The sequence below is a fragment of the Vanellus vanellus genome, assembly GCF_965231255.1.
Source record: "Vanellus vanellus genome assembly, chromosome: 2".
Lineage (NCBI taxonomy): Eukaryota > Metazoa > Chordata > Aves > Charadriiformes > Charadriidae > Vanellus > Vanellus vanellus.
Genome location: NC_138906.1, coordinates 164,649,863 through 164,671,318, shown reverse-complemented (window position 1 = coordinate 164,671,318; position 21,456 = coordinate 164,649,863). Strand labels below are relative to the sequence as shown.

At 43.6% G+C, this 21,456-nt stretch overlaps 1 protein-coding gene across 1 annotated transcript in view; it reads left to right on the top strand.

Moving 5' to 3' along the window:
- Nucleotides 1–21,456, top strand: part of COL22A1 (collagen type XXII alpha 1 chain) — a gene marked incomplete at both ends in the record, with an annotated part of 229,891 nt that overhangs the window by 91,940 nt on the left and 116,495 nt on the right. The window contains 2 exons of the mRNA XM_082499258.1: nucleotides 2,763–2,816; nucleotides 3,612–3,647. Coding sequence (XP_082355384.1) covers nucleotides 2,763–2,816; nucleotides 3,612–3,647 — 90 coding nt within the window. The remainder of the gene's footprint in view (nucleotides 1–2,762; nucleotides 2,817–3,611; nucleotides 3,648–21,456) is intronic.

Sequence of the window (21,456 nt, the reverse complement as noted above, 5' to 3'; positions counted from 1 at the left end):
CCCACCAGGGGATACTAATAGGGAGACAGGTCAGCGTTAGAAAAACAAAAGACCCCCCTTTGCTCCAAAACAGGGGGAGGTTGACAAGGGCAGGAGGACTGTGAAGCTCTTTCTCTAAGCTATGACAGTTTTGGGGTTTTTTTTGCTAGTTTTGTTTTGTTTCCCCTAGACCAGTAGTAGCTGTTGGCTTTTTCACTCCTTATGCAAAGAAGGAATAAAAGTTATGTGGTTCTTTCTATTTTCTTTTAGAAAAAGGTCAGTTTGAGGGTCTGTTAAGTGAAATAAATGTGGCTGTCGTCTATCTGAGTTGAAGATGGAGAGACTGATGTTCAGGCTCTGCTATCCTGAGCTCCCATAGCACGTTCCTTCTTTTAGGGGGGGAGGTTTGGACAGGCTTTTCATATGGTACCGTCTGACCAATGGAAATATTTGAAGTGTGTGACCGGTGTAGGAAGATAATGATTTTCTGTTCCTCTCTAATTTAAGTCTCCAAAGGCAGGGCAAAACACGAGCACTTGCAGTTATTAGAAAAAGAGAAAAAATCCCTCAGAGATGAGCACCTCTGCCTCAATCATCCATGCTGCCGAACCGAGGATAACCCATGGAGACACAGCGTACATGTTTTGGAAGGAGATACAGTAAAGGATGATATTGGGGAAGAGTGAGGCAGGAAATAGCTTTGGAAGAACTGGCTAACGTGCCTGAAGCTGGGTCCCATTGACAAATTTAAGATGCTAACGACAGACCAGTCTAATTTATTTTCTTTCTGTACTCATTCTGCATGCTGTGTTGTTTGCCGGCAGCCAGGGTGGCTGGCTGGGGCACTGGGCTGGTGGTCAACAGGCTTCTGCTCTCTTCCAGCACTGCTATTGATCAGAGTTTAGAGAAAATCACTTTTCTGTGAGATCTGGTTTTGTCCACAGCATAGAAATGACATTGCTTACCTGACGTTGGGAAGTTTGTGAAGTCAAGTGAGTTAGACATGCTCTAGTGGGATATTTAGGGTTTTTTTTTCCTCCAAATTAGAAAGGAGTTTTGATGTACTTTAAGTGACTTAAAAGAGACGGTTACGTGAAAACTTGTACAAATTTTGCCACATCCTACTTGAATTGTCTGTGACATTGTTTTTGCCTAAGTTACTTGCTCTGTGAGGCTTCTTTTTTTGGAAAAAAAAAATGATAAAGGTTAAAGAAAGAAACTTCCATATTTCCTGTGCTTTCAAAAGCCTTTCTTCATCTGAGGAAAAGAAAGCACGATTCCAACAAATGGTTCAGTGTCTGGTGCAGCTAAGCACATTTTTGGGGGTATAGATTAGGACAAATTGAACAGAGCCACAAAATTAAATCCTACTGTGGTCCATTTGGGGAGTATGGGGCTCATTGGGCTTATTGCTGTTGTGGTACTGGAGGGTCCTGTTCCAGGTCTGAGACTTTTTCCACTTGAAGCCATGTCTATGCTAAAGTCCAAAGTGCCTAAACTCCCTACAAGCAAAAGACGATGGGAAGGTACAAACAGGTGAGGGTGTTGTATTTGTTAGTGATGGATGGGGAGCTCAGCACAGCATATTTCTGGTATATACCTTTCGTGTGAGAATTGGGCAGAAGCTAGACAGAGGTGTGTGGGCAGAGCCATCTGCTCTCCAGCAGCTCCCGGTGCTAGAGGAATTGAAGGAACTGCTGGCAGCACTGCGCAGAGCTTTAAACTAGTTTTAGTAATGAGTGCATCCTTAGCTGGTCCTTCTTCCAGTTTTGTGACTGTGGAGCAGTATGTGAAGATGATTTGCAGGTATTTTTTCTGTACTTGTTGGTTTTGGCACCACTTTTAGTTCTGTATCTGATGAATATTTATTAAATGATGCATCTTCACAGAATCACAGAATGGTCAGGGTTGGAAGGGACCACTGGAGATCATCTAGTCCAACCCCATCAATCTTCTTTGATTCTTTATCCCTTTTACCCCTGCCCTTTTTAGGGGACAAGTGAAGAAAAAGTTTTGTTTGGTTGGTTTGATTGACCATTTTTTTCTTTTCCTCCCTATGTATTCGCTTCTCCAGTTTTCATTCCTCTACCCATCATAATTTGTATGTTTTCAACTCTCTTTTTTCTTCTCTTCCACTGGAGCAAGCAAGGAGGGCTACTCTGTGTGTGTTGCACAGTTCTGCAAGGGAAGGGAGGAATTAGCTGACCATGAAAATTCAGTGTGAATGAAAACAATGGGATTTTATTTTTTTTTTTTTTCAAAATAACTCTAAAATCTCGTCAGGTTTATTTTTTCTGTATTTTAGGTGTGCACCCTCTAGGTCTTATGCAAACCACCCTTCCAAGTCCTTTCTGGCTTAATAGAAAATAAGGACTTTTGAAGTATTTCACAAGAGAAAGCTCTCTGCCTTACCAGTGTACCCTCAAGGCTTCTAGCAGTATTTCCATGTGAAAAATAGAATATAAAATCAGTCTGAAAACTTGGACATTCAAGTCAGTATAAATGAAATGAGGTACATGCAGCCCTTATGGCAGGAGCTGAAATCTTGGCAGTGGAGACTGGTGGGACCAGAGTTGTCCACAATCTCAGTCAAACCCTTGTTGCACTGCTTCCTGAAAAATCAAAGCAATGGAAAGCTGACCACAAAATACAAACACTAATGCGGCACACTTCACACATGAGTCCAACATGGAGGCATCAGAGGAAGTATCATCTGTTATTTTGATGCCTGTCAAGAAAGGAATGAATTAACTCTGTGGTATTAACACCTTCTCTTTTTCAAGGGAGAAAGTGGCAGCCAAGGGCTTCCTGGACTCAGAGGAGAAAAAGGAGAGCCAGTAAGTATGAAATACCAGAATGAGTTTACCTAAGGAGATGAAAATACAAGTAGTTGTTTTCTCCTTTACTGTGAGAATTTGCTCACAATGTCAATGTGCCCTGTTGAATATGTTCCTTCTTCTGGTCCTTTATCTCAGGGTAAAAACGATCTTTCTGGCACCCGATGGCATTTCTTGAGGGGAGGAGAGGGGGATGGGTGGGTTCATCCCTGAATACAGCTGATAATGACTTAGTATTTGCCTTCTAATTAAAATATGTAACTTGGGTGTACTTAATAATATCACAGCTGCACATCCAGCGGGGACAGCGTGTGGCAACTGAACACACAGAAGATGCAAATCTCTCTCAACTCTTTTACATTCAGATGACCAAGATACAACTTTCCCCAGCTGCAATTAATGCAAATGCCAGACTGAGTTTTTAGGCGAGAAATTCTTTAACCCTGCGTAAAATTCATTCTAATAAGGGGTGTTGGCATCTTTGGTTTTGGAAGTGTAATATCAGACTCTGCCCTGAATAGAAAATAAGATGTTTTCCTGGCTGCAGTAGGAGAATTAGGGATAGGTTTTCTGTTTTAATTTGTCACTGAATTATTATTAAGGAATTATGATCAAAGAAAATTACTTTCCCTATAGTAGCTGTCCTGTGACTTGTGTATCTATATACATATATGTGATATATATGGATAGATATGGCTCAGATATATAACAAGGAAAACATGAAATATATATTTTTAGTGTCGTTTGACGTCCTTGCTATCAAATGTACCTTTTCCCCTCTTCTTTCATTTCTAGGGCAGAGCCTATGGCAGAGGAGAAAAAGGAGAAAAGGTAAGATCTAATCCTTCATTGGAATAATTAAATGGGACTCGCTGCTGCTGTCTGTAACTCAGAGGTTGCTTTGGGAGAGCACAGGATGAGAGAGATGTGATACAGTTGGATATTTGTGGGGAATTTTTATATTGTGTTATGCCTCCTTCTGCAGAAAAGCTTTTGAGTGTTCATTGCTTTTCCCCTTCGTGTTGAGTTTTCTTTGTGCATTTGCCATGTAAAATGCTATCAAACTGAAATCATAATCTTTGTGTAAGCAGCAGTGAGTTCGTGGAGGATAATGCAGTAAAGCAACTGGCTGGAAGGATGAAAAACAAAGGGAAAGTATAATTTTGAGTTTATTGAATTTTGAACAAGATTAAATTTGGGTCATGAGGAGACTGCCACACTGTTTCTTTTCATTGGATATTTTCATTAATAACCCAAAGGACAAAAGCCGTAGTTTTCTCACTGCAAATACTAGGCAGGACAGAGTATTAAGACTTGGAAGTTAAAACTAAGGGTACAGAATAACCACTGAAAATTGCTAAGTTATCTGTCTTGGAAAACACATTCAATGGTGATCAACAATGAGAAACAAGTAGCATGACTGGACTAATTTGCATTAAAAGAGATGTTGGTTTCCAGGCAGTTCGGGCTGCGAAGTTCCCATTTGCCACAACTAAATGAGGCTGCAGACCTAGACTGCAGAAGAGAAGCAGCTCTTTCTCTCTGTAGCTCCACATCATACCTGGTTGTGGGGGTTTTCTTTATGATGAAAATGAAATTTCCAGTTGTGGGGAACGATGGAGAAAGATTGACAAGAGGGTCTAGGAGACAGATGGATGTATTAAGGAGGAAATCATGGTTCATACTGAAAATGGGAGAAGAACATGCGGAGCTGTTTTCCAGGGGGTCTGTGGCTACTCGGTTGCTTAGGAAATTTAAAATAGTATTCGATTGTTGTCTGAAAGGAAGAATGCTGCACTAGTGAGAACATGGCATTTATGGCCATTGCATCTTATCATTTGTTCTTTCTGTGATTATGATATATTGATTGTATATGGTGGTAATGCATCATGTGAAATTGCAATCTAAATGAGGGTTGCTTATGGCAGGAAATATTATCGAGCCAGGCTAGAGATGTGGGGGCTGTAAAGCACACATTTCTGCATTCGTCTTCCTGCAGTCCTCCCACTGACAGCCACTATTTACCCTTGGAGACTCAGGATTCAGCCTTTGGAAACCAGCTCGTGTGTGGCAGGTGGTGAGAGTCAGCAGTCTGATGGGAAACATGATGTTTACTATATGACTTGTGCTGCAGTTGAAGCAAGAACAACTTGTTTTCTTATGTTTTGATCTCTGCAGAAAAGTGTCGGGAAACATCACTCCATCTCTATTATTGCCATGCCTAGAAAAATAGTTCTGCAAGTCTGATTGGAGGAGGGGGATAGGTGGGGGAAGACTCCACAGTATGCGCAGAACTTCTTTGATTGAGACAGCCAAACAACATTGACTGGCCGAAACAAATGTGTAGGCACAGAGATCCCTGAGTTTATGGCCAGCTTGTTTTGTTTATTTGGTACTCCTGCCAGCTGAGGCAGCTTGAACTCATCTGTGAAGGAAGTGTATTTGGTACCCAGTGAGTTTGTGTCTCATGTCTGCCCACTGGTTGAGTGTCAGTACTGTTGCTGATGGAGTGCAAAGCGGTATCAGATGGACATTGCTGGCTTGATTAAAAAGGGAGCCTGGGGATATAGAATCATAGAATATTTCAAGTTGGAAGGGACCCATAAGGATCATCGAGTCCAACTCCCTGCTCCTCGCAGCACTATCGAAAACTAAACCATATGACTAATAGCATCATCCATGTGCTCCTTGAACTCTGACAGGTTTGGGGCTGTCACCACTTCCCTGGGGAACCTGTTCCAGGGACTGACCACCTTCTCAGTGAAGAATCTTTTCCTAATGTCCCATCTGAACTTGCCCTGATGCAGCTTCAGTCCATTCCCTCGTGTCCTATCGCTGGTCACCAGAGAGAGTAGATCAGCACCTCCCCCTCTGCTGCCCCCCTTGAGGAAGGTGTAGACGGCCATGAGGTCACCCCTCAGCCTTCTCTTCTCCAAGCTGCACAAGCCAAGTGACCTCAGCTGCAATTGTAAGTCTTGCCCTTGAGGTCTTTCATGATCTTGGTCGCCCTTTAATAGTCTGATGTCCTTCTTATATTGAGGCAACAAAACTGTACACAGTACTCAAGGTGGGGCTGCACCAGTGCAGTATAGAATGGGACAATCACCTCCCTTGACCGGCCAGCTGTGCTGTGCTTGATGCACCACAGGATGCAGTTGGCCCTTTTGGCTGCCGGGGCACAGTGCTGACTCATATTCAACTTCCCACCAACCCAAACCCCCAGATCTCTTTCCTTGCGGCTGCTCTCCAGCCTCTCATCCCCCAGTTTGTATGTATAACCAGGATTACCCCATCCCAGGTGGAGAAGCTGGCACTTGCTTTTGTTGAATTTCATATGGTAGGTGATTGCTGAGCTCTCTCCCCTCTCCAGGTCTCTCTGTAAGACCTCTCTACCCTCAAGGGAGTCCACAGCTCCTCCCATAGTTTAGTGTTGTTGGCAAACTTAATGTACATTCGATTCCTGTCTCCAGATCATTTATAAAAAACATGATAAAGAGAACTGGCCCTAAAATTGAGCCCTGGGGAACCCCACTTGTGACTGGCTGCCAGCCTGATATAACCCCATTTACTATAATCCTTTGAGCCCAACACATCAGTCAATTGCTCACCCAACATATTGTGGACTTGTCTAGCTGTGTGATGGACATTTTGTCCAGAAGGATACTGTGAGAGACAGTATCAAAATCTCTGCTAAAATCCAAAACCACCACATCTCCTCACTTCCCTTGGTGAACTAGATAGGTGACCTGCTCATAAAAGGAAATTAAGTTGTTTAAGCAGCACTGTCTACTCGTGAACCTGTGCTGACTGTGACCAATGACTGCATTGTTTCTCAAGTGTTTTTCAATAAATCCCAGAATAAACTCCATAATTTTACCAGGCACGGAAGTGAGACTGACAGACCTGTAATTACTAGGGTCTTCCCTCTTACCCTTCTTGAAAATTGGGACAACATTTGCCAGCTTCCAGTTGACTAAGACCTCTCCAGACTCCCAAGACCTCGCTGCCATGCCGTGGCCTGTTTGCCCGCCCTGGTCCTGGCACTCCTGGTCACTAGTGCTCCTCAGGGGCTTCTTTTATAGGTGTGGGTGGTGCTTGGCCATCATTGCTCCTTGCCCTGCCCAGGTTTCATCAGCCACTGCCCCACAGGCTGCAGGCTCCTGGTGGTGTCTCCACTTCCCTGAGTTTCCCCTGGTTCTGTAACTCTCCCTGTATACCACACTGATCATGCCAGCGTCAGAGGTCCTTGCTTTGGCCACATGTTTGTGTGCCTAATTTTTCCCAGACACAAAAGATCATCTTCTGGGTTAGCCTTCAGATGCAAAAGTGAGACTTCATAGAATCATAGAATGGTCTAGGTTGGAAGGGACCTTAAAGATCATCTAGTTCCAACCCCTCTGCCATGGGCAGGGACACCTCCCACCAGACCAGGTTGCTCTAAGCCTCATCCAGCCTGGCCTGGAACACCTCCAGGGATGGGGCATCCACAACTTCTCTGGGCAACCTGTGTCAGTGTCTCACCACCCTCACAGTAAAGAATTTCTTCCTCATATCTAATCTAAATCTCCCCTCTTTCAGTTTAAAACTGTTACCCCTTGTCCTATCACTACACTATCTGATAAAGAGTCCTTCCCCATCTTTCCTGTAGAGCCCCTTTAAGCACTGAAAGGCCATGATAGGGTCTCCCTGGAGCCTTCTCCAGGCTGAACAACTCTAACTCTCTCAGTCTGTCCTCATGGCAGAGTTGCTCCAGACCTCTGATCATTTTCATGGCCCTTCTCTGGACCCACTCCAACAGGTCCATGTCCTTATGTTGGGGGCTCCAGAGCTGGATGCAGCACTGCAGGTGGGGTCTCACCAGAGCAGAGTAGAGGGTCAGAATCACCTCCCTTGACCTGCTGGCCACACTTCTTCTGATGCAGCCCAGGATACGGTTGGCCTTCTGTACTGTGGGCACACATTGCTGGCTCATGTTGATCTTTAGGTTGGAAAAGACCTTTAAGATCATTGAGTCCTCAGCAGCAGGAAGGGGTAGGACTGTAAGTTGGGGGGATCAGCCATACAGGCAGTGTGCATATGATGGATTGGTAAAGGAGCAGAGTACCATGTCTGTGTCTTGGCATCAGAAGAAGTGCCTATGAGAGGGAAGTAGTCAGAATCACGGGGAGCTGGGATGCAAGTGCCTACAATGCTGTTGCCAACCATATGCCTGGAAAGAAAAGAGGAGAGATTATGAAATGGAACCTTCGCAGACAGGAGAACACCTGGAAGGAGAGGATTCATGTGGTTCCTTTCTTTTTGCCTGCTGAGCTACTAGGGCTGCATGAATGTGAGTTCTTGTTTTTCGCTCTGGCTGCGACAGCTTTATGCTTCCTTGATTTTTATACATATGGAACAGTGCTAAGAAACTGGATCAGAGATCATAGATTCATAGAATGGTTTAGAGTTGGAAAGGACCTTGAAGATCATCGAGTTCCAACCCCCCTGCCATAGGCAGGGACACCTCCCACTAGACCAGGTTGCCCAAGGCCACGTCCAGCCTGGCCTTGAACACCTCCAGGGATGGGGCCCCAACAACCTCTCTGAGCAGCCTGTTCCAGTGCCTTACCACCCCCAAAGTTAAAAACTTCTTCCTAATGTTCAATCTGAACCTGCCCTCTTCCAGTTTAAAGCCATTCCCCCTCGTCCTATTGCTACATGCCCTAGGAAAAGTCCTTCCCCAGCTCTCCTGGAGGCCCCCTTTAGGTACTGGAAGGCCGCAATAAGATCTCCCCAGAGCCTTCTCTTCTCCAGGCTGACTTCAAACAGCTGCAGTCCATGTAATCGTTGCTGTGCATGTGCTGTGGGCTCCTTTATAAGCAGAAGGTTCACATCCTAAGTGTTGATAGAATAGTTATCTCACCTTTGAAAAGACTGAGATGACAAGATGAAAATCATCCCCTTATAGTGATGCTCTTCAGCTGTGCTAGTGCCCAACATCTGCCAGATCATGCTTTTGCCAAGTATTGTGTGTAGGGCAGTTATGTGAGGTCTGCAGCACTGGTTGGAGGGCAAATCCTGTGCTTTTCCAGGACAGCAGAGGCACTGGCCTTGTTTCTCCAGGCCATTACCTCAGTTATATCACTAAGTTAAAGCCAAAATGATGCTTGTATTAGAATACATAAACATGCCAAGCACATCATTAGCGGTAAACCAAAAGATAATAGCAGCTGTGGCTGAAAACCTAATTCATGTCGACGTGAGGCCGTGTGTGACTTTGAAAACCAGGAAATGCGCTGTGGTGGCTGAAGCAACAGCCCAGCATGTTCTGCCAGGCCTCAATATCTCAGCCTCATAAAGGATGCTTTTTATGTGCAGAAACCCGCAAGTGCGTAGATACATAGAAAAAGAAAATAACATAATGCATCCACAGGTGCTCATGTAAATTGCTGTCAGGTGGATTTCCTGGTTAGGTGTGATTCAGCTGCCGCTGCTCTGTATTGGGTCTTAAATTTCCACTGTTGACTGTCATCTTTCAGCCCTTGGAGTGTTTAATCCCTGTGACATTAGATATAGTCTGTTACGTTTCCACTCATAAATGTGTGCGCCTTTACGGTGTCTTCGTTCACTTGTTTTGCATATACTTATGTTATTGAACTGATTATTACACATGGGCAAATATCCAATTCTATAACACGATCACCATGAAAGGCAATGTTTTGGCTTTATTCTGTAGGTTATTCAAATTGATATTTGCTAGACCAGATGGCCTGGTCCTTCAAGGGTTATATCTCAAATTTTCAAACCTCTGTTGAACCAAGAGGAATAGGTGCAGGAGAGAAGTGATGGCAGAAGAAACAGCTGTACAGTATTTCTGAGGATGATTCAAGCAAGACGGGGTTTCAGTGACTCTTGATCAAAGCCAGGGAAATCATGTTTGACAAGGGAGGTTCTGTAGAGTATGAGGTCTGCATTCCTGGGGAACTGTCATCCTCATCATGAGCCAGCCTACCCTTCTAATGGCTCCATACGAAGTTTAACTTAGAGGCTTTCAAAACCTTATGCCCTTGTCTTGCAAAGTGCAGAGTATTATGCAATGGCGCTGAGCCACCCTTTGAGCATCCTAAAAACCAATGGTAGTGAGAAGGTGGAATGGTGCTTGGAAAAGTGATGACTTTGGAGAGGATACGATGAAAATCTGTCAAACTGAGCAGAATGGAGATATCAGTAGGAAATTATTTTTCACTGTTTATTCTGCTGTAAAAGCTAAGGGGAAGCAAATCAAACTAGCTGATGGCAAGTTTAAAATGAACAAAATGAAGTTGCTTTTCATACAGTAGGTATTAGAGCTCTTTGCAGTCTGCTCTGGAGGTTAAAATTTTGTGTTTAAAAAAGTGCATATGAGTTAATTAAAGAGACACATCTGTAAACATCTAGTCAGTACAAAACATTATCTCTGCTTCAGGACTCCAGAGAGTCTCTGCAAACTGTGATGGGCGGGAGCAGGACAGTAGGCTAGAGAAGTCTCCCATAAGGTCACTGCTGCAGATGGGATAGGAGCTAGCTAGACCTTTGGCCTGACTACTGGTAGCTATTCTTAGACTTTACTACAAGTCTTGAATATTCCTAACACCGTGTCCCGGTTTGAGGTAGAACAGAACTGATTTTCTTTTCAGTAATTTTACTCTTTGGCTAGGTCTCTTCTAACTAACTGCACTCTCTGAAATTAACGGCATATTATTCAGACAGTGCGTGCTTCTAGCACTAGTCTGATGTTTATAGTTAATTTCACACCCTCGTTGCCAAGAAGGGGACAGAAGTTTCCATAGTCCACTTGGGGCTTGGGCCAACATTGTCTGTAGCTGTTGAAGAAGAGTAGGAAACACAAGAAAGGTGTCATGAAACAACGGGGTCAAGTGATGGCTGCTGGGATTTTCCACAGGAAACCAATCTGTAGGAGCAGAAAACCCTAACCAGGAACATCCACCTTCTGCAGAGGTGATGGCTGATGGTTTCATTATGGTTTACACTGGAACTTCCCTCGCTACTGTGTTTCCAAGAGTATTCAATCGCTCCCTTTGTGCTTTATCTCTTTCCCTTCATGCTAATAATCACACATGCAGCAATGAATATGAGAAACAACTTCAGTAGATTAAGTCTATATTCTCCTAACAATGTTTTTTTCATGGTAATGACTCGCTCTGATAAAAATGCAGGAGGATTATTATAGGATTTCTAACGAGAATAAAACCTCTGAAGTGGCTTGGCTTATTAGAGATGCAGTGACTTCAAGACCAAGCATGGAAAAGAAAAGCAGGCAGATAGTTAAGGCTCTGGGCTAGGCTGCAGGAGACCCAGGCTTAAAACTTGGCTCCAACAGATTTGCTGACCTTGGGCAAAGCAGCTAGTCTTTGTTCCTGTAAAATGAAGCTGGAGAACCTCTTTCCCTCCAGGCTTTGTATCTCTTCCCTGCTAGATCCTTCAAACAAAGGCTTTGCTTCCCCTTCCCTTACTTGTCTTCCAAAGTGGAATTATCGCCATTTTTAGGGCTTCTGGAAAAGCTGTGGAAATCTACCCTGTTAGATGCAGACTAGGCACACAGAGCCTTGTGCTGTCTTTGCCCCGAGGCAGCTGAATATAAGAAAGGTCTGACGTGAAAGCCATGTAACTTTTTTACCCCGGTGCTGAGCTGTCAGCAGGGCTTACCAAATTAGCACGAGCGCGGTGCCTCTGGCTCGGGGCTGGCTAGCCTCCAGTAACTTGGGGCACGAGAAAATGAGTGCCGTTCTACCTGCAAAAGGTGCTGCAGACATCGCTGGAGTCTGATGTTACGTGCTGGTTTGATGGCAAAGGAGAGCTTTTGCTTGTGTATTTTTAAAGGATGGATTTTGGCAACAGAAGGGCTCTGTGTGTGTCTTGCTTGCAGGTAAGGCTCAGGCTGGTAGTGGTATTTTAGACACACAGAGCTATAATAATGTTTGAGAGTCAAGTCCCTGAGTGTCAGGGTGCGGCAAGGACCATCTGTGCCCTAAAAGGGATGGAGCTGGGACCAATACCATGACTGGCAGGGGAGAGACCTCACCAGCCAGGACTTATCCCACAGAATGGGTCAGTGATGGTAGCCACGTTCAGATGAGAATCTAGATCACCAGACTGGTCTGCGGTTGCTGAGGCAGGTCTAAGTCCAAGCCAGGAAAGGGGTTCTGCAAGTCAGGGTCAGGATTATCAGGGTGCCAGGCTGCTGCGGTGTAGTTCCAGCAAGGGCCAAAGGGGAGAGCATAAACACAGCTTCAGTACAAAGGAGTGGGAACAACCATCTGAACTTCTAGAAGCAGGGTGTGCTCTTAGAGCGCTTACATGATCTGCAGCTTGAGCTTGCGGAAACCAAGAATTAATCCTTATTCCTGCAACTTCCAAATAAGACAAATTATCATTCCAAGAGATGATGTGTGAGTCCTTTTTACTGCTGAAACCTTGAGCCGGGTGCAGGGAAGGTGCTCCAGCGAGGTTACAGGCCTTGTTTGGGCTACCGTGGTGCTCAGACATTGTCACCAAGTCCAAAAATTCTTAAATGCCACCTAGTTTACCCAGGGCTGGTGAGCTGAAGGGTGACTCTGAGAGCCTAAGGAAGCAGCAGGAGCCTTTGCCCATCAGCATTCAGGTTGGCGGGCAGTGCTCTTTCAGTGAGCACATCTTGACAGTAACAAGATGGGAAAACATCTCCAAATTTAGAGATACTATTGAGTTTGAAGTTTGAAAACAAAACAAAACCCAACTGCCCGGTAATTGGTGTTCCTCAGAGACTGTGGCTGTGGAAATATTACCTCCTCGGGGTTTGGTTCTTACCACTCAGATCTTCTTACTTTATTGCAGAATGAAAAATAATGTAAGCATAGCTCAAACTGACCTGGTAATGAAAAGTGAAAGTGCAATATCTGCAGGTTTTTTCTTATTATTTTTTTGTGCTGGGAATCATCTCTCTTGGGAACAGTTCTTAGCTACTGACTTCATCTGGTTAAGGTCACTCAGCACTTAACTTCTCAGTCCAGCACTTAAACATCTGTATAATAATACCTCATCTACTTCATAAGGCTGTCATGTGGCTCACTGGAGTCATTCGTATCTGTCATTTCTTTTCTGAACCTTCTGATTAAACTGTGAGGTGTATTAATGTTAGTATCTGCCTCAGTACTCCGAGTATGTTCCGAATCCTCTTGTGTATGCAGGCAATTTCAGTCTGCATGTTGAGTATTTTTGAGTCCTCTTAACTATAGTTAAAGTATATTCTGCACAGCTAAATAACTATGGTTTGATAGAGTTCTTTTTCTTAACAATAATTGGAGGGGTTTAGATAAATTCTGCGGTTTTCTGCGACCCAGAATAGCAGCTGCAGATTGTAATAAACAACTCGAAGCCAGATCACATAGTAATTGTGCATCGTGACAGCTTAATTCTCAGCAGTGCAAGAATACTAGTAACTTTTTTTTTCCCCTTACATAAACTTAGAAAACATATCTTTCTTTTCAGCGTTGGCCGCTGGTTGGCAGGTACATTGCTGGTATATAATGACATCTACTGGCAACCAGAAGTTTGCAGTCTCCAGCACTTGTTTCTTTAGAGGGTTTCTCTGCCAAGATCCAGTGGCAGTGTGGAAAGGAAGAGTGTGAGAAAGATTTTCCAACTTTATGCTGCTTCTGATAGAATTGCTGGGGAGGGGGAAAAAACAGATTGCTTTGATTCTGTCATTGATAACTGTTGTTCGAATGTGGGATGCTCCTGAGAGTGATATCGCAATGGATGGGTATGGTTTAGCTGCCGGTTAGGTGGAAAATAAAGAAGCGTTCCCAGCAGTCTGGAGCATACACTCTGAAGTGGATCTCGTAGCCTAATGACTCACAGAGAGCTGAAGCATTACATGAAGCAAGTTGCTGTCACCGGTTTATCAAAGGCATCTTGAGTGTTCCCTGCCCCACTCCCCGCTACATGTTTTCACACCTATCTAGTTAAACAGCCAGATTTTCCCCTTTCCACTGATCAAAGGTGTTGCCAGGCTGAGATTCCTTGTTCATGGCTGAGAAGGTGCAGGTGCTTGTTCATGGGCTCTCTGAAGGGGCAGGTGAGGGCAGGTGGGACCATGGCAACACTGTGTTTCATGCTGTTCTTTACTTGCCCAAGTACAACCCTGGACATCTTTCATTTCCACTTTTGGGTCTTTGACCCTTTTTGTAAAGCACTACCTAGAGATTTTATGTCTCCCAAAGTCCACAAGGCCTGTTGTCTGTGGTTTTGACAGAAGGATGGTGATTTGTGCCTCGGTCCCTGCTAGGTAATGAACATGCACATAGTAGCAACTGCCAGGTGAAGAAAATGTGGGGTTTTTCATGGCAAATATTTATTTTCCTGGTGAAACGGTGAGTGGACAGTTAGAGGTCATTATTTCAAGAGAATCTGATGCATTTGGTGCTGTGAATGGGTCTGGGTCTCTGGAGACCCAGCTTTTCTTTGTGGTTCTATATCATTGGCTCAATAAGGAAACGTGGCCTTAGCTTTTCCCCTTCTTGTACCTCAGTGTTCCCATAAATAAAATGGGAGGAACGATCATGACCTTTGTAATGCACCCTGAGATTAAAAAGACCTAGGGAGCAGCATCACTTTATAAACAAACTTGTTTGGTTGGACCAAAACAATTTATAATCTTGGCAAAGACTTGACTGAGCAGCCTCAGGTATGTTTGGCAGTCAGCAGAGGCGTTATCACTGTGAGTTATAAGTAGGTGCTGATAAGAACTAAGGCAGGATGCTGTCTCCAGTTTGGGCATGATATTTAAAGAGAGAGATGTGGAGAGATGTTGCTCACTGCAGAGAGCAATGAGAAGAATGATCTGTGATTTTGCAAATTTAACTGACAGGGAGAGACTGAAAGGGATGGGCTCTGCAAGGAGGGGAGAAACCATGGACTAAATGATATGGTTGATCCCAAGGAAAAGCTTTCTATGTATTTCAGTGAGGCTCCAGAATAAACTCTAAGGGGTGAATGTGGAATATCAGTAGCAGCAGATGTTTAAGAATAGGTCAGCACTGGAGTTTGGAGTACCCTGACACAGTACTCCTCTGCCCTAATGTGCTCTTCTGAGAGCTACTGAATTTTTTGAGGGTTGTGTGGAGGTCTGAAGCATCAGGAACTTCCAAAGAGCAGAGCAAAAGTTATTAAAAGATTTTTCTTGCAAGGCAAAATATCAACCAGTACGTGGCAAGTCATCCACAAGACTAGAACTATTTTCTGTGTGCTATTTATAGATGTAAGAATATAAATTAATCAGTGTCATGGTACATGACTGGGTTATTTTTCTACTTCAATGAACACTTCCCCTCTAGCACTTGGCAAGCTGTTTGTCTGGTCCTGAGCAGTGGCAGATGCTGGGAAGGAGCATCAACTTCTACTTTGAGACAAGGAAGTTTTCAAAGCAGAGCTGTTATGTTTTTCATATATCAAAGTGTCTGACAAATGTATCTTTAATTGAGGACTCTCTTGCTCCTACCATGCAAACAAGAAAAACTGGAATTTCAGGAACTAGTGGTCCTGCTTTTGGAAATCCAACCTTTTGTAGCCCAGTTTATTTCTCAGTTTATTCCTCGGTGTAGTGGGATTATGGTACCAACTAATTCCAGTTATTGTCTACCTCCTATTCAGTAGGTTCAATCATAAATAGGTCTGCAAAGCATTTTACTGTGTCTTAATTTGAAGATTTCAGCAATCGTTTGATCAACTCTTCTAGCTGTTGACCAAAAGTATTTCAAACACAACAGCTCCCCCTTGTACTCTCCTGCCCTCCCTCTGTTGCAGAGGTAGATGCTTTCTTCAAGAAAGTACTCCACTTGGGGCAGTCTTGATTATAGATGAACCAGCAGTTCAATAGTTGTCAAAGGTGTCTGACCACCCCAGTCTTCCAGCAATTACTTATGTAGTGAATGGAGGAGCGTCGTGGTGGGGATGCAGGTAATCTGAAGCTACTGAATAGGATCTTGGGCACAAATGTCAGCTTTGAAATCTTTGGGATGTTTCCAGACTATTCTGAACTCCCCAGTGACCTTGACCAGGGTATAGCTCTTTACCGCATCAGTGAGGTCTGATGCAGCTTCTCTCCTGCAGTGCCATTTATGGGTGACCACATGTCAAATCAACTGCTATACAGATGTTATTTTACCTATTTTGATAAAAAGGTGGAGTATCAGGTTTCTTCAAAGAAAAATATCTGTAAGTAGCCCTGAAACATGATGCAGCTGCTCTCCCCAGAACAATGACTAGGATCATATGATGAAGGGTCAGAAAGAACCCTTTTGATCTCATGGTAGGGTCCATGATGTTTGTGATAAGGTTCAAAGGTTCAGAGACCCTTGAAAGACAAGGTCTCCTGAATTTCTCCTGGGGAGGTACCTTTTGGGAATAATTGACTGCTAGGCAATGCATTAAATAAAATCTTTTATGTGTTTGCAGTACAAGAAATGCTTGTAACTATCATCTAACCAGCTGTCTGCATACTGGGCTGAGCTTCCTGATAGCCCAAAGTACGACTTCTACTCACCCCTGTGTATCATGTCCACATGACCTTTCTGTTTATTAAATCAGACTATAATACAGAGACCCAGCAGAGAAGATTTTCTTCTTTTCTTAGAATAAACGAAAGTGAACTCCAAGTTGAGATTCTTAGTTCTTGTGGAAGCAGAAGATAATACCAGTTTTGGTGTCAAATTTGCCAAGGTATTAATAGGGTTTTAGCATCATTAAGCTAATAGAATCCTGCATCTGTGCGTTGGAGAATGGCAGTCATTTGTGCTGCTTGTCTGGTCAGCAGCTTTTGAAAATGGAGCTGCGTGACATATATCCATTGCAGCTTTGCCTCTCAAGTGATCTGCAGATCATTCCTGGCTTTAGTGAAACCTTTGTCTTTGCCTCCCCACTCTAAAAAGAAAGACAAAACCCAAAATTACAACATTTTTCAAGAAAATATTTATTTTGTATGGCTGCTGGAGGCAAAGCTGTGAAATCTTTTGTTTCAGCCTCCTCAAGTTGGTAGCCCCTGAATGGAAAAAACCTAGAAAAGACAGATATTCCATCCTTCCAGACACATGCAGTCTCTTGAAAATGTTCTCAGACATTTGAACTTGAAGACCACATTCAACTTGCAATATCTCTTCTGTCATCCTTCTTCACTTTTCTCAACAAACACTGAAAACAGTTTAGTATGTAACCGTGGATGAGCCGTAGGCCACTCACCCATGGTCTTCTGGTTTATTCTTTGGGAAACAGGTTGCCCAGGGAAGTTGTGGTGGCCCCATCCCTGGAGGTGTCCAAGGCCAGGCTGGATGGGGCTTTGAGCAACCTGGTCTAGTGGAAGGTGTCCCTGCCCATGGCAGGGGGGTTGGAACTGGATGACCTTTAATGTCCCTTCCAACCTAAACCATTCTGTGATTCTATGAGTATCAGGTTTCCAAGTTAAATGCAGGCCAACGAGTCAGGTGAGAGAAAGATTAAAGTTATGGTTATGGCACTAACCTAGGACACAGAAAATCTGGAGTGAGTTTCTGTCTTTGTCCCAGACTGTGTGACCTTCCACATGTCTTCTACTCAGTTGTACCTCTGACTCATTGCCCTCACGAAATGAAAGCAATATTACAGTTGCTATAACTCCCTTCTGATTTCACAGGGATGCTGCGAAGTTAATTAGCAAAGGAGAGAGGGGTGTGTTAATGGTGAAGTGGTAACACTGAGCAGTTCAATTTTGCTTCTGTTTCCATTTAATCTTACCGCTTTTGTTCTGTTTCTCTTCAGCTCTTGCTATTTTGTCTCCTACCTTGGATATAGATGCCCCGGTTTGCGCAGCTGTCAGTATGCTGGGTGTGTGATTCATGGGGTTCTGCCTGGCAGATTTCTGAAGGTCTCCCAATGACACCTTTATTGACGTTTAGTGACAGGGTTAGAAATTTTTATTTCATTTTAGGATTAGAAAAGTGGCACTTTTGTGTTAGATGTAGACCAGTTTGGAAGAGAAAATAAATAAAATGTATAGAATTGACCTTAGAATGATCTGTCTTCTGTCATCTGCTCTGTGAGCGGAAGGAAAAGTCCAGTGATTTACTTGAATTTGACAGGCAAATGAGAATCTAACCATGTGTTTTGTGCTGATTTTTTCCCCATTATTTTCTTGTTTCGTTTGCTCTTATTTCCATTAACATGGGCCACACCCCAGAGTCTGAAATAAAATATGTGATTATAGGCCACAGCTGTTCTCGAGTTGGAAGAAATATTTGTAAACTTGGCAGCTGCTTGAGGAGCTGCAAGTGGAGGAAAGAAAAGCAGTTAACTTGAGTAGATTGCTTAAAAACATCACTGAGGGATTATTCCTTTGTGTGCTTTTGATGTCTCCCTCAGATCAGATAATACTAATTTTTTCTATCTCTGTATCTTTCCAGATACCTTTCCAGATCCCTTCCTTGACCATTTTTGGTCTCTTTCTTTTCAGAGAAATTCTGTTATGAGGCTGGATATGGCAAAATCCCTGTATTAGTTTTTCCCAATCTGAGGAAATAATCTAATCTAGCAATTACTTTATCTGCATTTTCAGTTCATAGTTATCTCCACTCAACCATCTGAGGATGTACATGTAATGTAGATATAATTTGGTCACAGACCATGTACATAATATTCAGGCGATTCTGTGAGGTAGTGTGGTTCTATACAACCCAAGCGAGGTGAATTGTTGGATGATATGCAACATTAAGCTATATGTGCATATGGTGAGCATGTAATGGAAGGTTTAAAAAAAAAAAAAACAAACCAAACAAACAACCTTCATGACCATGAAGGGATCACTAACCTAGAGCTGGTGTGATCTGGTAAATCCATGTGACACTGATGTACCAGAAAGTCATCCTTGCTCAAATGTAAAATGGGATAACTCTGCTGATGTACACAAACTAATAAAGGAACATATCTGGGTGTGTCTATACTTCCCCATCTCACCTGCCTACTTTTAATGGATGATGTGCTTGAAGCCAAGAGGTGTATCTTTATTCTTCATCACCTCTCTACTCAGTGTACGGTGGCTGAGGTTTGCCTGTGCTCTGAGTTTCCTCATGATGAGGCATTTCTTTTTGTCTATTGGGTCTGGACAAACCATGTGCTCAGGTAAACCCTGCTTTGATACCCCTCAGGAAGGACAAAAAGTAGTTCTTAGGCCTTGGTCTGTATCCATTGTGTGGCTCTGAATGCTTCCATTAAAAACTAAATACGAGCAAAATCAAAATTCTATGCTTTTTAGTGAATTCTGCTTAAGCTTTTTGTTTTAGTACAGCTCAGAAAACCTCCCTAATTTGCTTGCAGATTTTGTATCAATTCTTTGAAGGATGAAAGGTGGAGTTTTCAGGGTGATTTGTCTAGTGCCACATCCTCAGAGCTTGCAGTGTTCAGTATTTTAGGAACTTCTTCAGCCAAGATACCATATTTTTTAATGCCCTTCCTCACGGGTACCACTACCTACAGATTCAAGTTTTTGTCCACAAGAATGTTGACCAAGGAGGCAATAGGTGACCCCATCTAAAGTGGAAAACTACTCCAGAAAATGTAGGCTAAGCCTAAGGGAAGCTGCCTTAGAAGCTATGCTCTGTTCTTCTCCTTATCAGTAGTGTCTTCTGCTTTTGCTACTTCTTCACATTTCCCTGGTCATTGTTACCTTCCTATCCTGGTCCAGATGTTTCCCCAGAAAGGGACAGCTTTTAAAGTTCATAAATCCGTAAAGCAGCTGGTTGGCAGTAGAAATGCACAGCATAAACAAATAGGTGTGGTTTATGTGTTACCACACACCAAAGCCCACCTGTCTCCCCAGTGTAGTTCCTGGATCCTTCAGCCCAGAGCGCTTGCAGACTGTGTCTGCTTCACAGGGATTTCACGGGCCTGTGCTCTCTGCCTCCTCTATTTTTTTATTATATTTACACATTCATTGCAATTTTAAACTGATCTGTGGAGCATAGTGACCATCATTTAATATTTATTCATACAGTGTCCAGCAGAGTGACCCAAGCAGGGAACAAACAAGGCGTTGCTGTAATTCGAGTAAATAATTAAAGAATAACTACTGAAAAGTGAAAAAAAAAAAAAGGCATTTGTAGAAATATGTAGCTACCTGTGCGCTACCTAAGCAGCAGTATCGGCTTCCATGAGACCGACTGCACTTCACAGCCGTACTGCAAGGAAAGTCCTCTGGTTGCTTTAGATCAGAGGGCAGTTTGCCAAATCTCGGCCCCCTGTGACAAATATTTTGTCAACGGTGAGCTAATGAACGTGTTGATTCTCTTGCTAACTTGGGTGGAAATGTTTGATTAAAGGCCACTGGCTGTGCAGCACAGAGGATGAAGCTAAACACAAGTGGATGGCTTTCCAGTGGGTAAGAAAAGGACAAGCACACTCGTGAGCCTGGAAAGAGGAAAGTACTCAGGCAAATCTGCTGCCTCCCTTTTGAGCCTAATTGCTGAAGCGGTAACGCCCCCAGCAACAACTCCTCTCAGACAGCCTTATTTCAGGCCCCTGTGATGTTTTTCTTTGGCCAATTTCTCTAATGGTAACGTTCCCTGGCTTTAGAAAGTGGTTTCCAGGATAGATGTGCCAGCAGAGCCCCTCGATCCACAAGTACTGGAGAGAGGGAAGCTCTTTTGCTAACCCAAATGACCTAACTGGAGAGGTTGAGGGAAGGGAACAGATACCTTTTGGGTACACCAGCACTTCCCTAGGTCTTAGCAGCACACTGAGCACAATGCTTGGCATTTTACCTGATTTAAAAAAAAAATAAATCTGGTGGACAAATGAAAAGAAATGGTGATTGTTATGCAATGCAGTTCATGAACTTGATTAGTTTAAAAAAAAAAAAAAGAGGAAAAAAGAGAAAATAAGAGGAAAAAAACACAGAAAAAAAAGGAAAAAAGAAAAAAAAAAAAAACAGAAGTTGCTTAGTGAAGTGCATTTCTCTGGCAACATGACTCTGTTCCAGTTAGCTGTATCCTCAGTGGGGGTTTTGGCAGCTGGGGGTGAGTTAAGGGTGCAAGCTGTTGGTCGCTTTCCCATCGCTGCCTGTCATAGCTACTTTGGCGCTGTGCAAGCACAGCAGCACCGATCCTTTTCTGTTTTCTGCACTCTTTCACTGTTCACTGCTGTAGGTTACACAGTTTACTTTGAGAACATGAGTGTTTTGACACAGGCAATGCAATCCCTTCTCGTGCTTCTACTGAAGTTCCAACAGCTGCTGCACTTACCCTGAGCCTGACAGGTTTTTCTGCACAGTGAGGGATGCAAAGCAGCTAGACAGGGTTAATGGGAAGTCAGTGGAAGGGGCAGAAATAGGACCCCTTTCCATCCCCTAGCCTCGTGAGGCTCAGTGGTGGTTCCCCAGGAGACATTAAACCTGCCTCTAGTGGTTTCCGTGCAGTTTTCTTCTTGGGGTGGAATTGGCAAGGCTGGTGGATACTCAAAGATTTCCGCTGCAAACTGGTAAACTAGCTGTATTTCCAGTAAAGGGTCAGCTCTGTGCTGGGCTGTCTGATGTATGACTGTGCTGGGCTTTGCTGGGTCACATATTCCTGAGCACAGTGCACCCTTGAAGCACCTCTCCCCT